The sequence below is a fragment of the Saccopteryx leptura genome, chromosome 3 (assembly GCF_036850995.1).
Source record: "Saccopteryx leptura isolate mSacLep1 chromosome 3, mSacLep1_pri_phased_curated, whole genome shotgun sequence".
Classification (NCBI taxonomy): domain Eukaryota; kingdom Metazoa; phylum Chordata; class Mammalia; order Chiroptera; family Emballonuridae; genus Saccopteryx; species Saccopteryx leptura.
The window spans coordinates 222,234,121-222,258,305 of record NC_089505.1 but is presented as its reverse complement, the minus strand read 5'-3'; the positions used below and the strand labels follow the sequence as shown (position 1 = coordinate 222,258,305).

Genomic DNA, 24,185 nt, shown 5'->3' with positions numbered 1-24,185 from the left:
GCATCGGACTGGGTTGCAGAAGGACCAGGTTCGAGACCCCGAGGTCGCCAGCTTGAGCGTGGGCTTATCTGGCTTGAGCAAAAAACTCACCAGCTTGGACCCAAGGTCGCTGGCTCCAGCAAGGGTTTACTCAGTCTCCTGAAGGCCCGTGGTCAGGAACATATGAGAAAGCAATCAATGAACAACTAAGAAGTCGCAACGCGCAATGAAAAACTAATGATTGATGCTTCTCATCTCTCTCTGTTCCTGTCTGTCTGTCCCTGTCTATCTCTGCCTCTGTAAAAAAAAAAAAAAAGCTTTGGTGCATATATACTATGGAATACTACTCAGCCATAAGAAATGATAACATAGGATCATTTACAACAACATGGATGGACCTTGATAACATTATACTGAGCGAAATAAGTAAATCAGAAAAAACTAAGAACTGTATGATTCCATACAGAGGTGGGACATAAAAATGAGACTTAGAGACATGGACAAGAGTGTGGGGGTTACAGGGTGGGGGGGAGGAGAGGGAGGGGGTTGGGGGAAGGGAGGGGAAGGGCACAAAGAAAACCAGTTAGAAGGTGACGGAAGACAATTGGACTTTGGGTGATGGGAATGCAGCATAATCAAATGTCAAAATAACGTAGAGATGTTTTCTCCGAACATATGTACCCTGATTTATCAATGTTACCTCATTAAAATTAATTTAAAAAAAATTTTAAAAAATCCCTTTCATGATTGCAACAACAACAACAAAAATACCTAGGAATAAACATAACAAAGAATGTAAAGGACCTATATAATGAAAACTACAAAGCATTGTTAAGGGAAATCAAAAAAGATACAAAGAAATGGAAAAATATTCTTTGTTCCTGTATAGGAAGAATAAATATCATCAAAATGGCCACATTACCCAAAGCAATATACAAATTTAATGCAATTCCCATCAAAATTCCAATGACATTTTTTAAAGATATGTAACAAAAAATCATCAGATTTATATGGAAGTATAAAAACCCTGAATAGCCAAAGCAATCCTAAGGAAAAAGAATGAAGCTGGGGGCATTATAATACCTGACTTCAAACAATATTATAGAGCCACGACAATCAAAACAGCATGGTATTGGCAGAAAAATAGACACTCAGACCAATGAAACAGAATAGAAAGTCCAGAAATAAAACCACATATAGCCTGACCTGTGGTGGCACAGTGGGATAAAGTGTCGACCTGGAACACTGAGGTTGCCGGTTCAAAACCTTGGGCTTGCCTGGTCAAGGCACATATGGGAGTTGATGCTTCCTGCTCCTCCCCCTTCTCTCTCTCTCTCTCTCTCTCCCCTCTCTCTAAAAATCAATAAATAAAATATTTTAAAAAATTTTTTTAATTAAAAAAAACAAAACCATATATATATGGTCAAATAATTTTTAATAAAGAGGCCAACAACATACAATGGAGAAAAGAAAGCTTCTTCAACAAATGGTGCTGGGGAAACTGGAAAGCCACATGCAAAAGAATGAAACTCGACTACAATTTGTCCCCTTGTACTAAAATTAATTCAAAATGGATCAAAGACCTAATATAAGACCTGAAACAATAAAGTACATAGAAGAAAACATAGGTACTAAACGCATGGACCTTGGCCATAAAGAGCATTTTATGAATTTGATTCCAAAGGCAAGAGAAGTGAAGGCAAATATAAATGAATGGGACTACATCAGACTAAGAAGTTTTTGCTCAGCAAGAGAAACTGACAACAAAATAAACAGACAGCCAACTAAATGGGAAATGATATTTTCAAACAACAGCTCAGATAAGGGCCTAATATCCAAAATATACAAAGAACTCATAAAACTCAACAACAAACAAACGAACAATCCAATAAAAAAATGGGAAGAGGGCATGAACAGACACTTCTCCCAGGAAGAAATACAAATGACCAACAGACATATGAAAAGATGCTCATCTTCATTAGTTATTAGAGAAATGCAAATCAAAACTGCAATGAGATACCACCTCACACCTGTTAGATTAGCTATTATCAACAAGACAGGTAATAGCAAATGTTAGAGAGGCTGTGGAGAAAAAGGAACCCTCATTCACTGTTGGTGGGAATGTAAAGTAGTACAACCACTATGGAAGAAAGTATGGTGGTTCCTCAAAAAACTGAAAATAGAACTACCTTATGACCCAGCAATCCCTCTACTGGGTATATATACCCCCAAACTCAGAGACATTGATACGTAAAGACACATGTAGCCCCATGTTCATTGCAGCATTGTTCACAGTGGCCAAGACATGGAAACAACCAAAAAGCCCTTCAATAGATGACTGGATAAAGAAGATGTGGCCTGACCTGTGGTGACGCAGTGGATAAAGCATTGACCTGGAAATTCTGAGGTCACCGGTTCGAAACCCTGGGCTTGCCTGGTCAAGGTACATATGGGAGTTGATGCTTCCAGCTCCTCCCCCCTTCTCTCTCTATCTCTTGCTCTTTGCTCTCTCTGTCTCTCTCTCTCTCCCTCTTTCTCTCCTTTCTAAAAATGAATGAATTAATTAATTAATTTTAAAAAAAAAGAAGATGTGGCACATATACACTATGGAATACTACTCAGCCATAAGAAATGATGACATCGGATCATTTACAACAAAATGGTTGGATCTTGATAACATTATACGGAGTGAAATAAGTAAATCAGAAAAAACTAAGAACTACATGATTCCATACATAGGTGGGACATGAAAAGGAGACTAAAGGACATGGACAAGAGTGTGGTGGTTGGGGGGGGAGGGGCACAAAGAAGACCAGATAGAAGGTGACGGAGGACAATCTGACTTTGGGTGATGAGTATGCAACATAATTGAATGACAAGATAACCTGGAGATATTTTCTTTGAACATATGTACCCTGATTTATTGATGTCACTCCATTAAAATTAATAAAAAAATTTATTTATTTATTTATTTATTAAAAATTTTTTCTAAAATTTTTTTTTAATTTATTTTTTTTACAGAGACAGAGAGTGAGTCAGAGAGAGGGATAGACAGGGACAGACAGACAGGAATGGAGAGAGATGAGAAGCATCAATCATTAGGTTTTCATTGCGCGTTGCAACACCTTAGTTGTTTATTGATTGCTTTCTCATATGTGCCTTAACTGTGGGCCTTCAGGAGACCGAGTAACCCTTTGCTGGAGCCAGCAACCTTGAGTTCTAGCTGGTGGGCTTTTGCTCAAACCAGATGAGCCCACGCTCAAGCTCGCAACCTCGGGGTCTCGAACCTGGGTCTTCAGCATCCCAGTCCGACGCTCTATCCGCTGCGCCACTGCCTGGTCAGGCAATAAAAACTTATTTTAAAAAAATTGCACATAAACTTAGAGTCATTAGAAAAAAGTGTAAAGTTGGGGTTTTGGTTGGCCCTTCAGAAGTCAGGGCCAAGGCACGCGCCCGGTGCACCCACCATTAAATCCATCTCTGCACATGGTAGAAACTGGGAGAGAATCCTCCAGGAGAAGGAACAGCAAAGACAAAGGCTCTGAGGTAGAAATAAGTGAATAAATAAATAAGGGCAAGGAGAGTGTAGCCAGGAAGCAGGGTGAGTGGAGAGAGACAGAAGTTGGAGAGACATACTTAGGCCAGAGCCTGCAGGGCCCTTGATGTCCCAATAAGAATTTTGGTACTGATAGTAAACTGCTCTGTGTTAACTTTTCTCTTTATTTTGTAAAGAGAGCATAAATCCTTGAAGTCAGGGATTCTTTGTATCCTTCACAGAACATAGCTCAGCACTTAGAGAATGGTTCCTGTGTTGACCGACTGATGATTAATTGGTTGGTTAAAACCAATGGGAGACATAATTCAAAAGGAAAAATACATCTTTACCACTTTATACACACTAAGATGGCTAAAAAATCAACAACAACAAATGATAAAAAAAGTGTTGGCAAGTATGTGGAGAAATGAAAATCCTTACATTGCTGATTGGATTGTAAAACAATGAAGCCACCTTGGAAAACAGTCTGGCAGTGCCCCCAAAAGTTAAACATAGAGTTATCATATGACCCAGAAATTCTACTCCTAGGTATATGCTTGAATACATATATCCAAGTGTACATATTTTCAAAGCAGCATTATTCATAATAACCAAAAAATGTTAACAACCTAAATGTTTATCAGTTGATGAATGGATGAACAAAATGTGGTCTATTTACACAATGAATTTATTAAGCCATAAAAAGGAATGAAATGCTGGTACTTGTTACAACATGAATGAACCTTGAAAACATGTTAAGTGAAGGAAGCCAGTCATAAAGAACATATATTGTATGATTCTATGTACATGAAATGTCCAGAATCAACAAATCTATAAAGAAAAAAAGTGGATTTATGATTTCCAGGAGCTATGCAAAGGAAGAAATGAATAACTGCTAATGGATATGAGGGGTTTTTTTTCAGGGCAATGAAATGTCTGGAATTAGATAGTGGTGATAGTTGCACAACCTTGTGAATACTATACTAAAAACCTGAATTGTATAGTTTAAAAGAGAGAATTAATAGTATGGGAATTATACCTCAGTAATGCTGGGGGAAAAAATCTTTACTGTTTTAAGACACTGAGATTTTGGGTTTGTTTGTTACCTCAGCATAAGAGTCCATCCTGACTGATACATACAGCAGATTATCAGCTAGTGCAAGGGCAGAATAAAGACATGTACTAGCCCTGGCCGGTTGGCTCAGCGGTAGAGCGTCGGCCTAGCGTGCGGAGGACCCGGGTTCGATTCCCGGCCAGGGCACACAGGAGAAGCGCCCATTTGCTTCTCCACCCCTCCGCCGCGCCTTCTTCTCTGTCTCTCTCTTCCCCTCCCGCAGGCAAGGCTCCATTGGAGCAAAGATGGCCCGGGCGCTGGGGATGGCTCTGTGGCCTCTGCCTCAGGCGCTAGAGTGGCTCTGGTCGCAACATGGCGACGCCCAGGATGGGCAGAGCATCGCCCCCTGGTGGGCAGAGCGTCGCCCCATGGTGGGCGTGCCGGGTGGATCCCGGTCGGGTGCATGCGGGAGTCTGTCTGACTGTCTCTCCCTGTTTCCAGCTTCAGAAAAATGCAAAAAAATAAAAAATAAAAAAAAAAGACATGTACTGACATGTGTGGGAGACAGGCTGTAAACCAGGGGTCCCCAAACTACGGCCCCGCAGGCTGCATGCGGCCCCCTGAGGCCATTTATCCAGCCCCCACCGCACTTCCGGAAGGGGCACCTCTTTCATTGGTGGTCGGTGAGAGGAGCATAGTTCCCATTGAAATACTGGTCAGTTTGTTGATTTAAATTTACTTGTTCTTTATTTTAAATATTGTATTTGTTCTCATTTTGTTTTTTTTACTTTAAAATAAGATCTGTGCAGTGTGCATAGGGATTTGTTCATAGTTTTTTTTATAGTCTGGCCCTCCAACGGTCTGAGGGACAGTGAACTGGCCCCCTGTGTAAAAAGTTTGGGGACCCCTGCTGTAAACTGACAAAATCTTTACAGTCTAGGGTTTAGCCTAAGACTAAGCTCTTCTCCACACCCTCTTAAAACTAAGCTCTTCCCTACACCCTTGGCTGTTGCATGCTGGGGAGTGGTGCACTCTTACCAAAATCCCCGTTTATATCTTAGATATGTGACTTGTATCAGAAATTCCTTGTTTTTACAAATAGCTTTTGTTCTCTGCACTATATAATAAAGCTTTATGACATCAGCCTGCAGGAGGCCTCCTGATCCCATTCTTTTTCTCTCTTTGTTTATTTCCTAATCTCGCAGCGTTCCCACTGGAGACCTGCACAATTATGAGTTGCGCTGGTTTGTGGCAGACCTGCAAAAGCTCAAATGGTTTCATCAACTAATATGCATTTTTTAAACATGAATAGGCCCTGGCAGGTTGGATCAATGGTAGAGCATCAGTCTGGTATGTGGACGTCCTGGGTGCAATTCCCAGTCAGGGCACACAGGAGAAGAGACCATCTGCTTCTCCAACTCTCCCCTTCCCCCTTCCCCTTCCTCTCTCTCTCTCTCTCTCTTTCTCTTTTCCTCCCACAGCCATGGCTGACTGGTTAGAGAGCATTGGCCCCAGGCACTGAGGATGGTTCTGTGGAGCCTCAACCTCAGGCACTAAAAATAGCTCGGTTATGAGCATGGCCCTAGATGGGCAGAGCATTGGCCCCAGACGGGGGTTGCTGAGTGGATCCTGGTTGGGGCGCATGCAGGAGTCTATCTCTCTATCTCCCCTACCCTCACTCGGAAAGAGAAATAAAAACCTAAAAAAAACCACATGCATTAATTTTCACACTAATCACTGGATAAGCTGTAGCTTACATAATGTTCAAGCAGAAAAAGACTTCATGGGGATGACAAGAACAAATGACCCAACTCTGTCCTCAGGCCAAGAGGTCTTGACAGCAGTCAAGATGCCACAGCAAAATTGCAATGGTGTTGAGATTTTTCTTTAATTTGACGAGCCCAGTGGGCAGAAGAGCTCATTAATTAAAAAGCTAATTTCCTTTCTTAAAGAGAGGCTCCTACCTGGACTTAGGTTTCCTTCAGAAAAAGACCTAGATATTTGCTTACATATTAGGCAGGACTTCTCCTAAAACATCACTGAAATCATCTTTTCTTTCTTACTCCTTTTCTCAGATTGTCTCGCCTCTTCTTTTCTCATCTAAATTGTATGACTTCGGCAATGGTTCACTCCAGATAACTTGGTTGTATAAAGAGAAAGTATTACCTTTATATCTGATCTTGAAATCAGAAGGAAATAAAAATTAAAAAGAACAGGGAAAAGAAAAAGGAAATGAGAAGCAGCCTTGTTTTGTTTCTATGGGCCTAGTTACCTCAAACCCCTGGCTTCATACTCTGACTTCTTCCTGCTTTTATTCCCCTTGATTCCTCCTCAGAACCTGGAATCACCCATATTTATGATATCACTGCCTCTATTGCTAAGCAACAGACTCAAGGCTCCACTAGCCCCATGAGCCCTGGGAGAAGAAGCCTTGAACCAAGGTGCTCCAAGAAGGAAGCTTTGGAGGGAAAAGGTTGCCAACATGCTTCGTCTGGTCGTGGAGTCTGCCAAAATTAACCCGCCCCTAACCCCCCCACCCAGAGCCTGTGTGTCTGTCTACTTCAGAGGTGAGCAACAGGGTCCTGGATGGAAGAGAGGCACTCAAGAGGCAACATGTATTCAGTGAAAATATAGGATTATTGGGGCCCTATAACATGAAAGCTGCTCTGACAGAAAGCTAGGGTAGACACCCTCCAGTTCTTTCAAAACTTATCATCTTTATTGCTATTTTTTATTATGATATCTCTGCCTCCCATTTTTCTAGGGCATGCTTATGGGAAAAAGAGAAGATTAATACTTTTCTCAAATTATTTATCTCAAGTTTCTGTGAACTAAGGATGTGCCACAAACTCAGGTTTTTTGTTTTTTTTGTGACAGAGACAGAGAGAGTCAGAGAGAGAGACAGATAGGGACGGACAGACAGGAAGGGAGAGAGATGAGAAGCATCAATTCTTCGTTGCGGCTCCTTAGTTGTTCATTGATTGATTTCTCATATGTGCCTTGAGGGGGGGGGGGTTCAGTTCAGCAGACCAAGTGACCCCTTGCTCGAGCCAGCGACCCTGGGCTCAAGCTGGTGAGCCTTGCTCAAACCAGATGAGCTCGTGCCCAAGCTGGCGACCTGGGGGTCTTGAACCTGGGTCCTCCACATCCCAGTTCAATGCTCTATCCACTGCGCCACCGCCTGATCAGGTCATTGATTGCTTTCTCATATGTGCCTTGACCAGGGACCAGTGACCCCTTGCTTGAGCCAGCGACCTTGGCCTCTAGCTGGCAACCTTGGGGTCTCAAACCTGGGTCCTCCAGGTCCCAGTCTGACATTCTATCAACTGCACCACTGCCTGGCCAGGCCAAACTCAGGTTTAAAAGAAAATAAGTATCTGCTTCATAAGGTCAATGTGAGGATTTTAAAAGATAATATATGTAGACTTTAAAAGATAATGTACAACTCTTTCTATAATTTCCATTAATTGCCCAAGAATATTAATTACTTTTACAGTCAACAAAAATTTATATTTTCATCAATATGATTTTTGTTCTTTACAATTAAATGAGGCAAGTTTTATTGTCTCCTTTTTTTTTTTTTGGTATTTTTCTGAAGCTGGAAACGGGGAGAGACAGTCAGACAGACTCCCGCATGCGCCCGACCGGGATCCACCCGGCACGCCCACCAGGGGCGATGCTCTGCCCAACAGGGAGCGATGCTCTGCCCCTCTGGGGCATCGCTCTGCCGCGACCAGAGCCACTCTAGCGCCTGGGGCAGAGGCCAAGGAGCCATCCCCAGCGCCCGGGCCATCTTTGCTCCAATGGAGCCTTGGCTGTGGGAGGGGAGGAGAGAGACAGAGAGGAAGGAGGGGGGGAGGTGGAGAAGCAAATGGGTGCTTCTCCTATGTGCCCTGGCCGGGAATCGAACCCGGGTCCCCTGCACGCCAGGCCGACGCTCTACCACTGAGCCAACCGGCCAGGGCCTTTTTTTTTTTTTTAACAAGAGAGAGACAAAGAGAGGGACAGATAGGGACAGACAGACAGGAAGGGAGAGAGAGATGAAAAGCATCAATTCTTAGTTGCAGCAACTTAGTTTTTCTCATATGTGCCTTGATTGGGGAGAGGGGACTCCAGCTGAGCCAGTGACCCCTTGGTCAAGCCAGCGAGCTTGAGGTCATGTCTATAATTCCATGCTCAGGCCAGCGATCCCACATTCAAGCTGATGAGCCTGCACTCAAGCTTGCAACCTTAGGGTTTCAAACCTGGGTCCTCTGCATCCCAGGCCTACACTCTATCCACAGCACCACAGCCTGGTCAGGTTATTGACTCCATTTTTTATAGGCAAAGAAAAAAATTCAAGAATAGCTCGGTTTGTTAGAGTGTTGTCCCAAGATGCAAAGGTTGTGGGTTCAGTCCCTGGTCAGGGAACATACAGGAACTGATTGATGTTTCTGTCTTTCTCTCTCTCAAATAAATAAATAAATTTGAAGAAAAAAAAGAAAGAAAGGTGAGGAGAGAAGGGGTTAAAGGGTTAATGAGAGAATGAAAGAGATTAAGTATATCTTCATGACAAAGAGCTGGGATCAAAAAGTAGACAAAGAAAAATGAACCATCTGTTGGTGGAGAGGTAGCTGTAGGCAAATGACATTTTCCAGGAAGTGTGGGGAATGAGAAAATTAGGGCCAAGAGCAAAAAGATACAGTACTTTTTATAAGAGACAGAAGTTAAAAAACACACACACAAGTTAGAGTTGCAATTAAGCAAGACTCATGGAGACAAAATACCTCAGCAAGGCAATTTTTAATAACTTCTGCAGAACGGCGTCCTGCTGCCAGCAGGCCTGTGGGCAGGGGATAGGGCGGGGGTGGGGTGGGGTGGATCTGTTTTTATCCCTAAAGTAGGCCCTAGGCTGGTTCTTGCCCCACTGGCTAGTTTAAATGGCCATATGAAGGGGAAGGGAGAAGTAGGAATAGCATTAATTTCAGGAAACTGGATGAGGGGGTTGGGGAATGGTTGGAAATGAAAGGGGTTTGGGGACTTGTTGCCAGATGAAGAGGTTTGGAGGTTTGGGGAATGGTGGAAGAAAAGGACATGAGGTAGACAAGTTGTTTTTCCTTCTCTCTCTCTCTCTCTCTCTCTCTCTTTCTCTCTCGGAAAAATCTCTAATTTAACAAATTAGAGGTTTTTCCCAAGGCTACAGACTGTTAAAGATATTTCTGTAGGAGGGAGATTTTAGTGAATAAAGAACTTTTAACCCATTATTGATGTCTTGGGTTGCCTCTTTGGGTGCATTAGGCTTTGTTCTAAGAATAAATAAACTATTACAGCGCAGTGCCAGAACACAGTAAAAGTTCATCTCTTGCTTACACCAAGCCCTGTGTGGATGGTGCTGGTCGGGCAGCTCTCCTGAGGGGTTTAGAGACCAGCGACACCAACCTGCCAACAGAGAGTGACTGTGGATATGTGGAGTGGGGAGTGGGGAAGAGGAGAATGGAGAGGCTCATGGGAAATTTTAGGAGTCAGACCTGACAGTCGTGAATGTCCCTCCCATGTTCATGTGGCCAGAACAAGTCACACGGTCCTACCTGGCTGCAAGATGGTTGGGAACTACAGCATTGTCCACTCAGAAAATGAAACAAACACAAAGCATTATCTGTCATGTGGGGTGATGTTATTCTTTAAATAATAAGATTTTGAAACCCCTTGAAGATGAAGTAATCAGTGTAAGGTCAGCTAAAGGAGAACACCCAAGTTCAGGCAAGAAAAGTTTATTAGTAGGTCAGCTGCAGGGCTGACTACTAAGGCGGAGGTCAGCAACTGGTTCTCTAACAGGTAGGGTTAAATAAGGTATTCGAGGGTGGGAGCTGGTAGTCACTGGGGGACGGGGATTAACCATAAATAAGCTAGAGGACTTTCCACACCCAGGTGAATCAATCTGGATGTCTGGGGGGAAGTGACCTGGAATGTCCAATTCTTTAATGTCCCTTCATCTACCTAAGGGAGGAGGAGGTCATGGCACCCACCTGCAACCCTATCAATCAGTACCTGGTTACACCTCATAAGATAGGCTTGAAGTGTCAACAGAAGAAACGTCCAAACCTGTTAAGAATTTTTATGAGTTTATTTGAGCCAAATTGTCAACAATTGCCGGGAAACAATATTTCCACAGGTTGAGGAAATGCTCCGGAAAATGGTGGTTTTACCATTTATTTTATACATCAGAATCAAAGAGGAAGACGTAAGCGAGTTACATGAATCTGTTGCTGAAGACTAGGGAGGCTGAGGAAAGCAAGGGGGTGTGTGGAATCTTTGGAATTGTAGAAAAAGTAAAAATGTATATACTCAAATTTCTTTTACATAGGCAGAGCATGATAGTTAACAGTTATAATTAACATGATAACAACAATGGGGGGGGTTGTGGCTTCTGATTTGGTGGGGTAGCTGCACCCAGAGAGGGCAGGAAAAGAAGATTATTCCTACATTTCAAAGGCATGTTATCAGATATGTTATTGTAGATGCGAAAGACAACAGACAGGCTCAATTTAGAGAAAAATACTGCCCAAGACTTGACTACCTGCCTGCTGTGGACTGCTTTTAGTTAGAAAGTTTTCATTTCAGACCATCCTATGTAGTTATTAGGTCTCTTAGTCTGCAAGGCCACCATTCAGGCCTCCCCTGAGCTTGTCATGTTCAGCATGTGGACCCTTTTTGTCTATGAAAGTTTTCTTAGTGCTTTCTGTCACCAAAGGAGGGACACTGTAAGGTTAGGGGCTGCCTCCATGGCCATACACGTTCTCACTGGATTCAGGCAGACAGTAAACAAACTGTGGAGCCAGAGAATGGTGGGCCATTCCATTTATTAAAGTCTCATAACAGTGGACAAGCAAACAGGCAGGGAGGACTGCTTCCCTTTCCTCAGGGCTCCCAAGCCCCCACCCAGTCTCCGGTTCCACAACTGGACTCATAGGCCCTCACAGCCACAGCACTCCCCAGCTGAATAGGTAGGGTAGAAATCTCAGGGCTCCCAAGCTCCTCAGCACTCTCTCTGCCTCTCTCTCTCTCTCTCTCTCTCTCTCTCTCTCTCCATTCTCCAGCAAAACAGGCTAGGGGAAAAAAAACCTTCTCCAGCAAACAATGGGCCCTCCCAAGCAGGAAGGCAATCAGCAATTTGCAATCTGCCAACCTGAGGGCAAACAGCCACAGCCTTCCATAGACTACACACACAAGGCTCTGCCCTGCACCAATGCAACAATTAGGCAAAATATAAGTGAGTAAACCTGTTACAAACTTGTTTGCCCAACAGACGCCCAAGGCCTGATGAGTTTTTAAGAGATTTATTTATGCATCTGCAAGCAGACTAGTCAGCAGTGAGAGGATAAAAAACCTCAGCCTATATGGGGCTGAGTTTGGCTGAATTTCTGGCTCGCTGCAGGGGGAAAACTCATGATACCTAAGGCAGTTGGACAGTGGAAAGGTTAAACAACGGAGGGTAGTGATTAATGGCCAAGCAGCAGAATGTTCAGTAAGTGAATGGGAGGAGTGACTAGCTGGCAGAAGGTCCGAGGGTCAGGCGGAAGGAAGACATCAATCAGGATTGCTCAACTGGAGAGCTACAGGAACTGCTCTGGTGCTGGGTCACCTAAAAAACAACCTGGCTGAGGTTTTTTGTAAGGGGTCCTGGACCTGAACCTAATACATCCCACCTCTCTTTAGCCCACTTGAACCTAGAATTTGAAATATTTCCTGCAGCTAATACCAGCCCCTTGCTGTCTTTGCAGATATCAAGAAGAAAACTTGTGAGATGGAAGGAAATAATCCCACATGGAATGAGGTAAGACATACCAGGACAAATCCAGAAGAGCAATGACACCCACAATGAGGGTGAGTCAAACCATGCTCAGAAGTCTAGGGAGAGGACATGGAGCATCACCAGCTTTCCTCAAGGTTGGGCATCTTGGCCTGGGAGTAGCACCTGAGCTGACAAGGCTGTGAAGACCTAAGGGCTGCAGCTGCAGCAGCCACACCTGCCCATCACTGCCCTGGCCCTTCTCCTTGACTCTGGGGGTAGACCATGGCACAGTCCATCTTGTCCAACCGGGCCACCCTGATATCCCCAGAAACCTGAAGCAGAGACTAAGCTCCCTGTGCAAGACTCCTTCTCCTCCTCACCTTCCATTCATCCATGGCACCCCTGCCCCTTGGAACTCAAACCTCTTAACCAACATGCCCACGATACTGCCATTCAAGCTATGGAGGCCCAGGTAGATGTTTAGTACCTTGGTGAAAAGTAGCAAATGCCATCCTCTGAGGAAATTAGACTTAAGGGAGTTTCCTCAGGTGAAGAAAAACAGTGCTAGCCCATTGTCTGCATCTTTCCTCATTTCCTGGAAGGATGGGAAGGGGAGGGTAGAAAAGGGATGCTGACCTCTCTGTGCCTCCCACAGACCCTAATCTGGCACCTCTGGAACCAGCCCTTACAGAATGATTCTTTCCTGCAAGTCATCCTTCGGGATTTGGGTTCAATAAAGAAAGAAAGGTGAGACAGAGAAACACAAGGAGCCTGAACCTCTGATGAAAGCTACAGCAAATGCTGCATCTCCTGTCTCTAATCTGTAACTCAGATACAAGCACCAGAACCTACTCCAGCCAGCTACTGCAAAAAAAAGGGGGGGGGGAGGATTTGTGGAAGGAGAGTGAGACTATGAGTGCAGATCAACTAGAACTACAAACCTAGGAGCCCAGGTGCCTAACCAGGTAGTGGCGCAGTGGATAGAGCATCGGCTGGGACGCAGAGGACCTGAGGTTGCCAGTTTGAGCACGTGCTCATCCAGTTTTTGAGCATGGGCTCACCAGCTTGAATGCAGGGTTGCTGGCTTGAGCATGCAATCATAGACATGACCTCAATATCACTGGCTTGAGCCCAAATGTCACTGGCTTGAACCCAAGATCTCTGGCCTGAGCAAGGGGTCACTAGCTCAGCTGGAGGTCCCCCTATCTACCCTAGTCAGGGCCTGTATCAGAAAGCAATCAATGAACAGCTAAGGCGCTGCAACGAAGAATTGATGCTGCCCATCTCTCTCTCTGTCCCTGTTTGTCCCCCTCTCTCTCTCCTGTGCAATAACTAAAATGAAAATTATATTATATATAATATATATATGAGTCCAAGAGCAGTTCTGTCTCTTCTGAAGTCATGGGACTCTTAAATCTCTGCTTCTCTCTACTTAGTCCTGCTTCCCATCAAGGTCCCATTCAGCTGAAACTACCATCTACAGAGATGGAAGCTATGGCATCTTAGATCAAGATTCTTAGGATGAAAGAATCTGATCAACCCAGTTTTGGTCATCAAGTGTCCACCCCTTGGTCCAATCAGCTGTTATCTGGCACTGTTCCCATTCAGGACTAGTGTGGGAACAGAGCATCTAGGAAGGGGCTAGGCAGGCAGAGCCCACTGCTCAGGGAGCCCCAAAGCCAATTCCCAGAGACTCGAGATTCCTGCACCCTCTGATGATGCTCCCCATCACTGCATTCTTTCTTCAGCCTCTTTGTGGACAACAGAGCCTCTAAGAGAGAAAACTATCTCTAGATAAAGTTCTTATTGGGACAGGGAAGGACACCCCTTCCCCTGGCTCAGGCTCCCATACCTGCTTCTCATCTTCTCATCTCCCCAGGTTCATGGGCCTGGCCACAATACTGCTCAAGCCCTTGGTGAAAAAAACAAGAAATGTTCTTTATGTGAAGGACCTGGCCCTCCTCAACCATTCCATGATGCCCACAGATGTGAGTTGGACCCCAGTAAGGGTAGCTGGGGGACTGGGGACAGCCAGAAAAACTGGGTTACTCTGCTCCAGCAGAGGCCCACTGACTTCACCCAAAGAGAATGCTTTTTGCACTGGGGGACCCCCTCATATTGCCATATTGTCCCTGACTTCCCCACCCTGCCCCCTGACACCCTTCTATGTACACATTTAGACTATTTAGTTGATCATCCAATGAGTGTCTGCAACTGTGATAAGCCTAGGATACTAACTACATTGAATGAAACCCATAGTCTACTGGAATAGGCACTACTCATAGTAACAAGTGTTCCAGCACACGTGTACAAAGGTGAAGAGACCTAGGTCACTGTGGTCAAGAGGGAATGAATGATTCTGCTTGAGACATCATGGAAGGATTTACAGAAGAGGTGATTAAGACATGTGGAAACAAAGAAAGACCAACCAGATGAGAACCAGCAAAGGCTATATATTCAGAGCTGGCTACAGCAAGGGAGTCAGCCACCATTAACCCTATGGTGGGGTCCCCAAGCCCAGAGACTCAAAGGCAGCGGAGGGGGGAAACTCTAGAGCAGAGAAAAAGAAAGGCCCCAGGTGTGTGTAGATGGGAGGCTGTGGTCTGGAGAAGCTGTAACTGATCTTACTAGAAGCTGAGTGCCCTATGTGTTTGGTTAGGGTGCACATTTGGCTTTCTCTCGTTGGTCCTAAGCTGGAAGTGGGGACAAAAATGAAGAATGTTGCAGATTTACAGTTATTAATCAAGTCCTAGCCATTTGGGGCTGATCATAATTGTTTGCTTCCTGGATTGTTGCTAGAGCTAGTGATCTGACTTCCTGTAAGTCTGATTTATAGCACTCTGGCTTCCTGGGCTGATTACTATAGATACTGGGTTGGTTTCCTGGGCTTAGTGCTGTAGATTGTGGGACAGAGTCCCATTTTCATATATGTTCTGACCATTGTCCATTTGTCTATTCACTTTCTAAGTTTATAACTATCAGTTTACAACCACCCTGCACCCCAGACTGCAGTGGACCCTGTGGTGTGGACTTGCAATATGGCCAGCATCATTCCACTCAGAAGAAATTATCATGAAGACAGGCTGGGCTGGGTTCCAATGCTGTGACTTGGCCAAGGATTACATAATCTGTTTTACAATTCCTCTTTGCCTTGTAGAGCACTATCACCCTATATGTGGCCCTTATGACCAACCAGGATATTGAGAAGACAGGTATGTCTTTTCATGGAGCTTACCCCTGCTTTTCCCCAAGCATAGCTGGATGGGCATTTTGAGACCTTCGTGACCTTGAGGCTTACAGAAGGATTGTGACCCGGTTAAGGTCTAGAGGTCAGATCTCCAGACACTTAACTGAAGCTCTCTGTCACCTCCACATGTCCATTTGTCATCTCTATACCTGTAGCCTCCAATGGGCTGCAGGAGGAGGTGATAATGGCTATTTCTAAGAGCTCACATATGTGGAGAGTGGGACTCAGGATTACTGAGGGTAGGAGGCACCCATGGACTATTCTAGGGCAGACATGTACCCTTATCAGGTCTTGGCCATGTTTTGGGGCAGGAACTAGTCTTTGGGGATGATAGAAGATAAAATGGGGAAATGTCTCAAAATGTCCTGAGCCCCAATGTCTGAGAGCACATCCTATGTTTCCCTAGGGAATGAAGACCTCCTGGACATAACTGCACAAGAAGTAACCAGGCAGAAACTGATGATTCCCAGTTATGCTGTGCACAAGGAGCTGTCCTCAAAGCCTCAGCACTTTCAAGTGAGGACCTTTTAGGTTGAAAGCCCATATAATTTGCCTGACATCTCCCAGTGTTTCCAGGTTATCCCCGCCTCTCCACAAGGTTGTGGCAGAAGGTTGGAGCTTCAGACCAGGCTATAGGTCCTCAGAACCTCATTGCGTCCCTGCTCACCCAGAGGCCGCTCTGGAGAACTTCTGCACATAGCTGAAGCTGGAGACTGTGCCAGTGGGGCAACAGGAGGCACTGAGGGCTATGCACCAGCAGGTCCTAGCAGGTGCCAGGGATGTAGAGCAGAAGGCCTGGGCCCTGCCCTGCAGGAGTCCATGGGATTCTTGACAACCCAAGGCATGCAAGATCAAATTAGCTGTATGGGAAAAGCTAAGGAGAGTTTGAGAGGATCTATGGGAAGGTCCATATGCTCCACTGTGAATTTTGGAACCCCCAATTTTCCTCTAATCTCTAACCTTGTTTTGCCTGCCACTTGCTTAGGAGTCTGAGAGTCATCCTCGACTGCTCTTCTTCCTCATCTACCCACTGCATCCAGCCACTGGCCAAAGCCAACTCTTAATATCACTGACTGCTCCCACGTCTCCATTGCCACCCCCATTCTGTGGCCTGAGCCATCATTTCCCTGGATCACTTTGATAGGCTCCTCCCAAATTCCAGGCTTCCAGCTCTCTCCTGTCTATTCTTCAAAGTGGTGTTTCAAAGATGTTATTCTTGTCATTCCACGCATCTGCTTAAAAGTGTCCTTAAGGCCTTGGCCGGTTTGCTCAGTGGTAGAGCATCGGCCTGGCGTGTGGATGTCTTGGGTTCTATTTCTGATCAGGGCACACAGGAGAAGAGCAACTTCTTTCCTTCAAACATCTGCTTCTCCACCCCTCTCCCTCCCCTTCTCTCTTTCTTTCTCTTCCCCTCTCACAGCCTTGACTAAATTGATTCAAGCACATCAGCTCAGGGCGCTGAGGATGGCTCAGTTGTGAGCATGGCCCCAAACGGGCAGAGCATCAGCCCCAGACAGAGGTTGCCAGGTGGACCCTGGTCAGGTGCATGCAGGAGTCTGTCTCCATCTCCCCTCCTCTCACTTGGAAAAAGAAGGAAAAAAATGTCCTTAAAAATAAGGTCACCTCAGTGTCCCAAGGACAAAGCTAGACTCCTTACAATGGCTTCCCAGACCCTAGATACACCAAGCCTGCTACTCCAATACACCCTCCCCACTGCCCCTGCCACTCTGCACCCTACATTAACATCCTGAACAACTCACAGTCCTCATTTATAAGCCTCTCTCTAGCCGCCAGGCCTTTGCACATGCTGCCTTCAAATACCTTCCCTCTCCCTGTTGTCCCCAATCCTTTTTTTTTTTAAGAGAGACAGACAGACAGACAGAAAGACAGGAAGGAAGGGAGAGAGATGGGAAGTATCAACTTGTAGTTGTGGCACTTTAGTCATTCATTGATTGCCTTCTCATATGTGCCTTAACCGGGGGGCTCCAACCAAGCCAATGATCCCTTCCTCAAGTCAGCAACCTTGAGCTTCAAGCCAGCGACATTTGGGCTCAAGCCAGTGACCATGGGGTCATGTCTATGATCCCACGATCAAGCCAGATAAACCTGTGCCCGAGCTAGTGACCACAGGTTTCAAACCTGGGTCCCCAGCATCCCGGGTTGATTCTCTATATACTGCACCGCCACCTGGTCAGGCTCCCCATCTTTTTCACCAGGCTAATTTACCACAGGACAGAAGGTCAGTGTGCCTATGTTACTCCCCTTCTAATGTCATAGTGGTTAGGACAAAATGTTGACATAAGGGCTGTCAGCCTGGTTTGACCCACTATTGTCTCTTATGCTCAGGTAGCTGCATGTGTGTCAGTCTCTGAAATGCCCCTGGAGTTGTTGGAGACACAGGAGGCCACATGGAGAATGACTGGACCCACAGCCTTCTCAGGGAGTGCTGTGTGCTACTTAATACCCGTAGTCAGATGGCAACCTCCCAAGACTGTGTGCCCTACTCACCACCACCATTGCCATTTCCTTCTCCCACCGGCTCAGCCAGCCTGGATCTCACGTGGTTCCAAGTTGCTCTTATCCTTCCTGCCTTCTAATTCTAGACTCAAGTGTCATGGTCCCTTTACTGAGTCTAGTTAAAGTACTTAAAAGCAGCAGAAGAAATCACAAATCAGAGCTATACCACAGATCATAGATTCAACTGCACGAAACTTAAAATTTTTCAGTTCCTTAAAAAAGTCATAGATAAAATAAAAATCAACAAACAGAAACATTAGACTTTTTTTCTTGCTCTGGAACAAGCCTATATCAGTGGAGAAGAAAAACTAAGTCCACACAGGATGAAAAGGGCAAGGCAATGGAAGTGACAGTTCCAAGAAGGACAGAGAGCCAAGGCCATCCCCAGGCTTCTCTCCAGGCAGAAGGACCCAGCTTCTGCCAGCATGCTTCCTGGAGCTCTCCTATCCACAACAAATGTTTCTCATCAACACTTGGTTCTTTTAGAGAGTCCCTGTGGAAGACCCCAGGTCCCCAATATCAGGGTCTTATTTTGTCTTTGATAGGTCCAAGTGAAGGTGTTTGAAGCACGTCAGCTCATGGGCAACAACCTCAAGCCGTTGGTAAAGGTGGTCATCGGCAGCCAGCAATTCTACACACGGACCAAGATGGGAAACAACCCTTTCTTCAACGAGGTAGGCCCACCTGCCCTTTACGGCTGAATTGGGCACTTTGGCCCAGTTGCCAGCTGGTCTGGGAATTTCCTGTAGGCAGGCGGTCAGCTTGCTCCTTGACTAGGGTGATTTCATGTGTCCACAAACATTTACTGAGCACCTACAGAGGGCTGAGTACTGTGCTTGGGAATACAGATGGGTAATTTTCAGGAATTACTGTTAGTACTGTAGACATGGGGAGGGGAGCCTACAAAATGTACTGGGCTTGTCATTGATGGTGTTGGGAAATGCAGAGCTGCAGAAAGACTGAAGCAGGAGAGTAACAGAGCCAAGTTTGCATTTGAGAGGGAAAGTTCTGGCTGTAGCAAGGAGTGGGGGTGGAGTGGACTGACAGGGCAATCTAGGAGGCAGAGGCTCCAATCTCCATCCAGGGTGGCTAGCTGGACCTTGAGCTGCTCATGAACAGGTTCCTCTAGAAATCCCCTACCCTGGCCCTTTATCTAGGCTCCCTCCAATAAAACACTCCAGGAGCCTGGCAGTCCTCTGCTTCTTAAGGAGGAGCGTGAGAGAAGTATAAGCTGAGTTACCAAAATGCGCCAGTGATGGGAAGAAGCCTACCACTCTGAGCCTTTTGGCTTACTGAGTTGTTGGGTTAAGTGGGGAAGAAACATTGTCCACTTTCATCCCCATCCTGTCTTTCAGATCTTCTTCCAGAATTTTTATGAGGTTCCTGCAAAGTTCTTCGATGACATCATCTTAATTCAGGTAAAGAACCAGATAAGATGTGTCCACTCTCTTGTCTCACCTCAGTTCTGGGATACACTGAAGCTCCTCCCCAGCCCTACCCTTAAAGCCAGAGTCACTTCACATGGTCTTTCTGACTCCACGGCAGTATTTCCACCACTTTCATCACTCCCCAGAGGCCCAGACTAACATTCATTCATTCATTCATTCATTCAAACAAATAAGGCCCTGGCCGAATAGCTCGGTTGGTTAGAGCACTGTCCCGAAGCACAGAGGTAGTCAGTTTGATTCCTGATCAGGGCATATACAAGAACAGTTTGATGTTTCTGTCTCTCTTTCTCCTTTCCTCTCCTGCTGAAATCAATAAAAGTAAAAATAAAAACAAATATGGAATGCCAACTGCTAGCCTCTTCCCATGTGTCAGAACTCTCATGCCACTGGAGGACCCCTCTGATGTCCCCATGATGTGGCAAATTCTATTCTCTACCAGAGGGAATTCGGTCAGAGTGATGAACCTGTGTTTATCATATGCCTCCTATTTCCCCAGCACAGGACTGAGTAGAAAGAGGAGGACTACCCTCGAAGAGTTTCCTCATTTGTGGAACACAGGCATTAGGAAACAACCAAGATAACAGGCATTGAGAGAGTTGAATGCAACGTTTGGCTTTGTGTTGACCTTTGGTTAATCAAGTGAATTGGCCTCTCTAATCAATTTTCTCATCAGGAAATGGAACTAAAAACGGGACCTCACAGGGTTTCTCCAAGGAGTAAAGGAGAAAAACCTATGTGGATGTATAGAATTGGCCAGTAGGAAGCGTAAACCTAGAGTAAACCCTGAAGAATTCTGAACGTGCCCCTACAGTTTCTCCCGTGGGGTTGGGGGAAACTTGTCTGTAAAATAACTGAGCTCTTTCTGGGAATTCCCCTGCAGGTGATGAATTCCTCAGCAATGAGATTCAATTCAGAGATCGGGAGATTCCAAGTGAGCACTGGAGAAAGGAGTTGGTTTGGGGAACCCCTCAAAGAGACCCACCTACTTTGGGCCCCAGGCACAAGGCCCAGAGAAAAGACTTGGATTTTCATGCAGAAAGATCCAGATTTGGATCCACCTACCAACTAGGTGACTTAGACAAGTTGTTCTGAGCCTCTGCTTCCTCATCTGTAAAATGACGGTGATAACCACAGGGATATCGTGAGGGTTAAGATGTGAAACATTCATAAAAGCATTGGATGCCATGCTGAAATCCGCACACATAATTTGATAGACACGGTTCAAGCCTCTGTCTCCAAAGCCTCTGTTTTTGGAAGCAGAAGCTCCAAAGAAGCAATTGTCAGAGAAACCCAGGGAAAGAGTGCTGCCTGTAAGGACAGAGTACAAAGGTTTGCTTTGGAAAGACACAAGCTGAGAGACAAGGAAAGGTTACACAATCAGAAGGGGCTCCACGAAGAGTTCCCAAATCCAGGAAGATCAGGAAAAGGTGGGGTTGTCAGGTTAAATACAGGATGGCCCATTAAGTCTAAATCTTAAACAACAGATGCTTTGTAAATAGAAGTATGCCTCAGCCTGACCTGTGGTGGCACAGTGAATAAAGCATCAACCTGGAATGCTGAGGTCGCAGTTCAAAACTCCAGGCTTGCCTGGTCAAGGTGCATACAACAAGCAATCAGTGAACAACTAAATTGAAGCAACTATGAGTTGATAGTTCTCACTCCCCTGCGCTCTCTCTCTCTCTCTCTCTCTCTCCTCTCTCTGTAAAGTTAATAAATAAAATCTTAAATATATATATTAGGGCTCTTGGTGAAATATTGCAGGAGACAAATGTATATTGAAAAGTAGTCACTATTTAGATGCAATTCAAATATAAGCAGGCATCTATATTTTTCTTTCTTTTTTTAAAAATTTTATTTAGAAAATTAACTTTAGGCCTGACCTGCAGTGGCACAGTGGGTAAAGGCATTGACCTGGAACACTGAGGTTGTGGATTTGAAATCCCGGGCTTCCCTGGTCAAGGCACATATGGGAGTTGATGCTTTCTGCTCCTCCCTCCCTTCTCTCTCTGTCTTTGTCTCTCTCTCCTCTCTCTAAAATGAATAAATAAAATCTAAAAAAAAAAAATTAAAAAAAAAAAAAGAAAATTAACTTTAACAGGGTGACATTGATCAATAAGAGTACATAGGTTTCAGGCCCTGGCCGGTTGGCTCAGCGGTAGAGCGTCGGCCTGGCGTGCGGGGGACCCTGGTTCGATTCCCAGCCAGGGCACATAGGAGAAGCGCCCATTTGCTTCTCCACCACCCCCCTCTCCTTCCTCTCTGTCTCTCTCCTCCCCTCCCGCAGCCGGGGCTCCATTGGAGCAAAGATGGCCTGGGCACTGGGGATGGCTCCTTGGCCTCTGCCCCAGGCGCTAGAGTGGCTCTGGTCTCGGCAGAGTGACGCCCTGGAGGGGCAGAGCATCGCCCCCTGGTGGGCAGAGCGTCGCCCCTGGTGGGCGTGCCGGATGGATCCCGGTCGGGCGCATGCGGGAGTCTGTCTGACTGTCTCTCCCCGTTTCCAGCTTCAGAAAAAAAAAAAAAAAAAAAGAGTACATAGGTTTCAGATGGCATCTGTATTTTTATTTCCTAAATCTGACAATCCACGACAAGGGGCTGTACACTTGGAAAACTCTAATACAAATTAAAGTTACTTTCTTGCTTGATCAGATAGTGGTGCAGTGGATAGAGCATCGGACTGGGATGCAGAGGACCCAGGTTCGAAACCCCAAGGTCGCCGGCTTGAGGGCAGTGTTGCTGGTTTGAGCCTAAGGTTGCTGGTTTGAGCAAGGGGTTACTCTCTCTGCTGGACCCCACCCTCACCCCTGTCAAGACACATATGAGAAAGCAATCAATGAACAACTAAGGAGCTGCAATGAAGAATTGATGCTTCTCATCTCCCTCCTTTCCTGTCTATCTGTTCCTATCTTTCCCTCTCTCTGACTCTCTCTGTCTCTGTCAAAAAAAAAATTATTTTAAAAAACCCCTTAAATAGCCTGACCAGGCGGTGGCGCAGTGGGTAGAGCGTCAGACTGGGATGCAGAGGACCCGGGTTCAAGACCCCAAGGTCGTCAGCTTGAGTGCGGGCTCATCTGGTTTGAGGAAAAGCCCACCAGCTTGAACCCAAGGTCGCTGGCTCCAGCAAGGGGTTACTTGGTCTGCTGAAGGCCCGCGGTCAAGGCACATATGAGAAAGCAATCAATGAACAACTAAGGTGTTGCAACGCACAATGAAAAACTAATGATTGATGCTTCTCATCTCTCTCCGTTCCTGTCTATCTCTCTCTCTGACTCACTCTCTGTCTCTGTAAAAAAATAAAAAATAAAATAAAATAAACCTTAAATAAAACCTTTCTAGTTTGGTGTTCAAATTTCCCTAGTTGTCTTGTGAATTTCTTTTAAATTAAAAAAAAAATTAACTGATTATAGAGAAAGGAAAGGAGAGAAGAGGATAGAAACATGGATTTGTTGTTCCACTTATTTATGCATTCACTGGTCGATTCTTGAATGTGCACACAACCTTGGCATATCAGAATGATGCTCTAACCAACTAAGCTACCCAGCCAGGGTAATTCCTTTTATAGTTTGCTCAAACCAGGATCCAAACCAGTCGCATACATTGAAGTTGGTTAAAATGTATTTTCAAGTCTCTTTAATTCTGTGGCACTTTATTCCTTGCAATTTATTTGTTAAAGAAACAAACTTGTTTGTCTATAGAGTTTTCCCCCAGTCTGGAATTTGCTAATGCATCTCCAGGGGATCATTTCACACGTCCTTTTGCCCAGGTATTTCCATCTAGACGCTCCATCAGACTTGGGTCGATTCTTTGACAAGTTGACTTAAGCAGGAGACACAGGATGTCTGTTGGTCTTTCTTTTTATGTTGTTAACAGCTACTTAGATCTACTACCAATATCTACTGCTTTATTAGGGGTAAGTGAGGTTTTGGGTTTTTTTAGGGATGACTGAGTTTTGTTTTCTTCCAGCTTTATTGAGGTACAATTGACATACAAGGAACTACACATATTTAAAATATATACTTTGATACATTAAAAATATGTATACACCCACGAGACCATCATCACAATCGAGATAATAAACATATCTATCACATCTCTCACCCCCAAAAGTTTCTTTGTGCCTCTTTGTAGTTCTTCCTTCTAACCCCCATCCCGCCCCCTCCCATCCCAGGCAACCAATGGTCTGCTTTCTGTAACTATAGATTGCTTTGCATTCTCTAGCATTTTATATAAATTGAATCATACAGCATGTATTCCTTTTTTGTATGGCTGCTTTCACTCAGCATAATTGCTTTGAGATGCATCCATGTTGGATGTAGCATTTCATTGTATTGATGTACCACAGTTTGTTTATCCATTCATCTGCTGATGAACATTTAAATTATTTCTGATTTTTGCTATTATGGTAACACTGATGTATAAATCTTAGTGTGATATCTGCTTTAATTTCTTCTGAGTAGACATGTAGAAGTAGAATGACTAGCTCATATAATAGGTATATGGAAAATTTCTAATGTTTTTTCCCCCAAAATTTTAAACAAGCTTTATCATTTTATAGTCTTGCCATAGGTGTGTTAGAGCTCCAGGTGCTCCACATCCTTTTGATTAGTCTATATTTTTTATTCTAGCCATTCTAATTG

At 44.9% G+C, this 24,185-nt stretch overlaps 1 protein-coding gene across 1 annotated transcript in view; it reads left to right on the top strand.

Annotated features, from left to right (window-relative positions):
* The first annotated feature begins 7,050 nt into the window (after positions 1–7,050).
* Positions 7,051–24,185, top strand: part of FER1L5 (fer-1 like family member 5) — a 283,372-nt gene continuing 266,237 nt past the window's right edge. The window contains exons 1-9 of the mRNA XM_066377641.1: positions 7,051–7,135; positions 12,329–12,381; positions 12,995–13,086; positions 14,219–14,327; positions 15,497–15,551; positions 15,993–16,102; positions 18,649–18,777; positions 19,459–19,521; positions 20,432–20,482. Of these exons, the coding sequence (XP_066233738.1) occupies positions 7,051–7,135; positions 12,329–12,381; positions 12,995–13,086; positions 14,219–14,327; positions 15,497–15,551; positions 15,993–16,102; positions 18,649–18,777; positions 19,459–19,521; positions 20,432–20,482 (747 nt within the window). The remainder of the gene's footprint in view (positions 7,136–12,328; positions 12,382–12,994; positions 13,087–14,218; positions 14,328–15,496; positions 15,552–15,992; positions 16,103–18,648; positions 18,778–19,458; positions 19,522–20,431; positions 20,483–24,185) is intronic.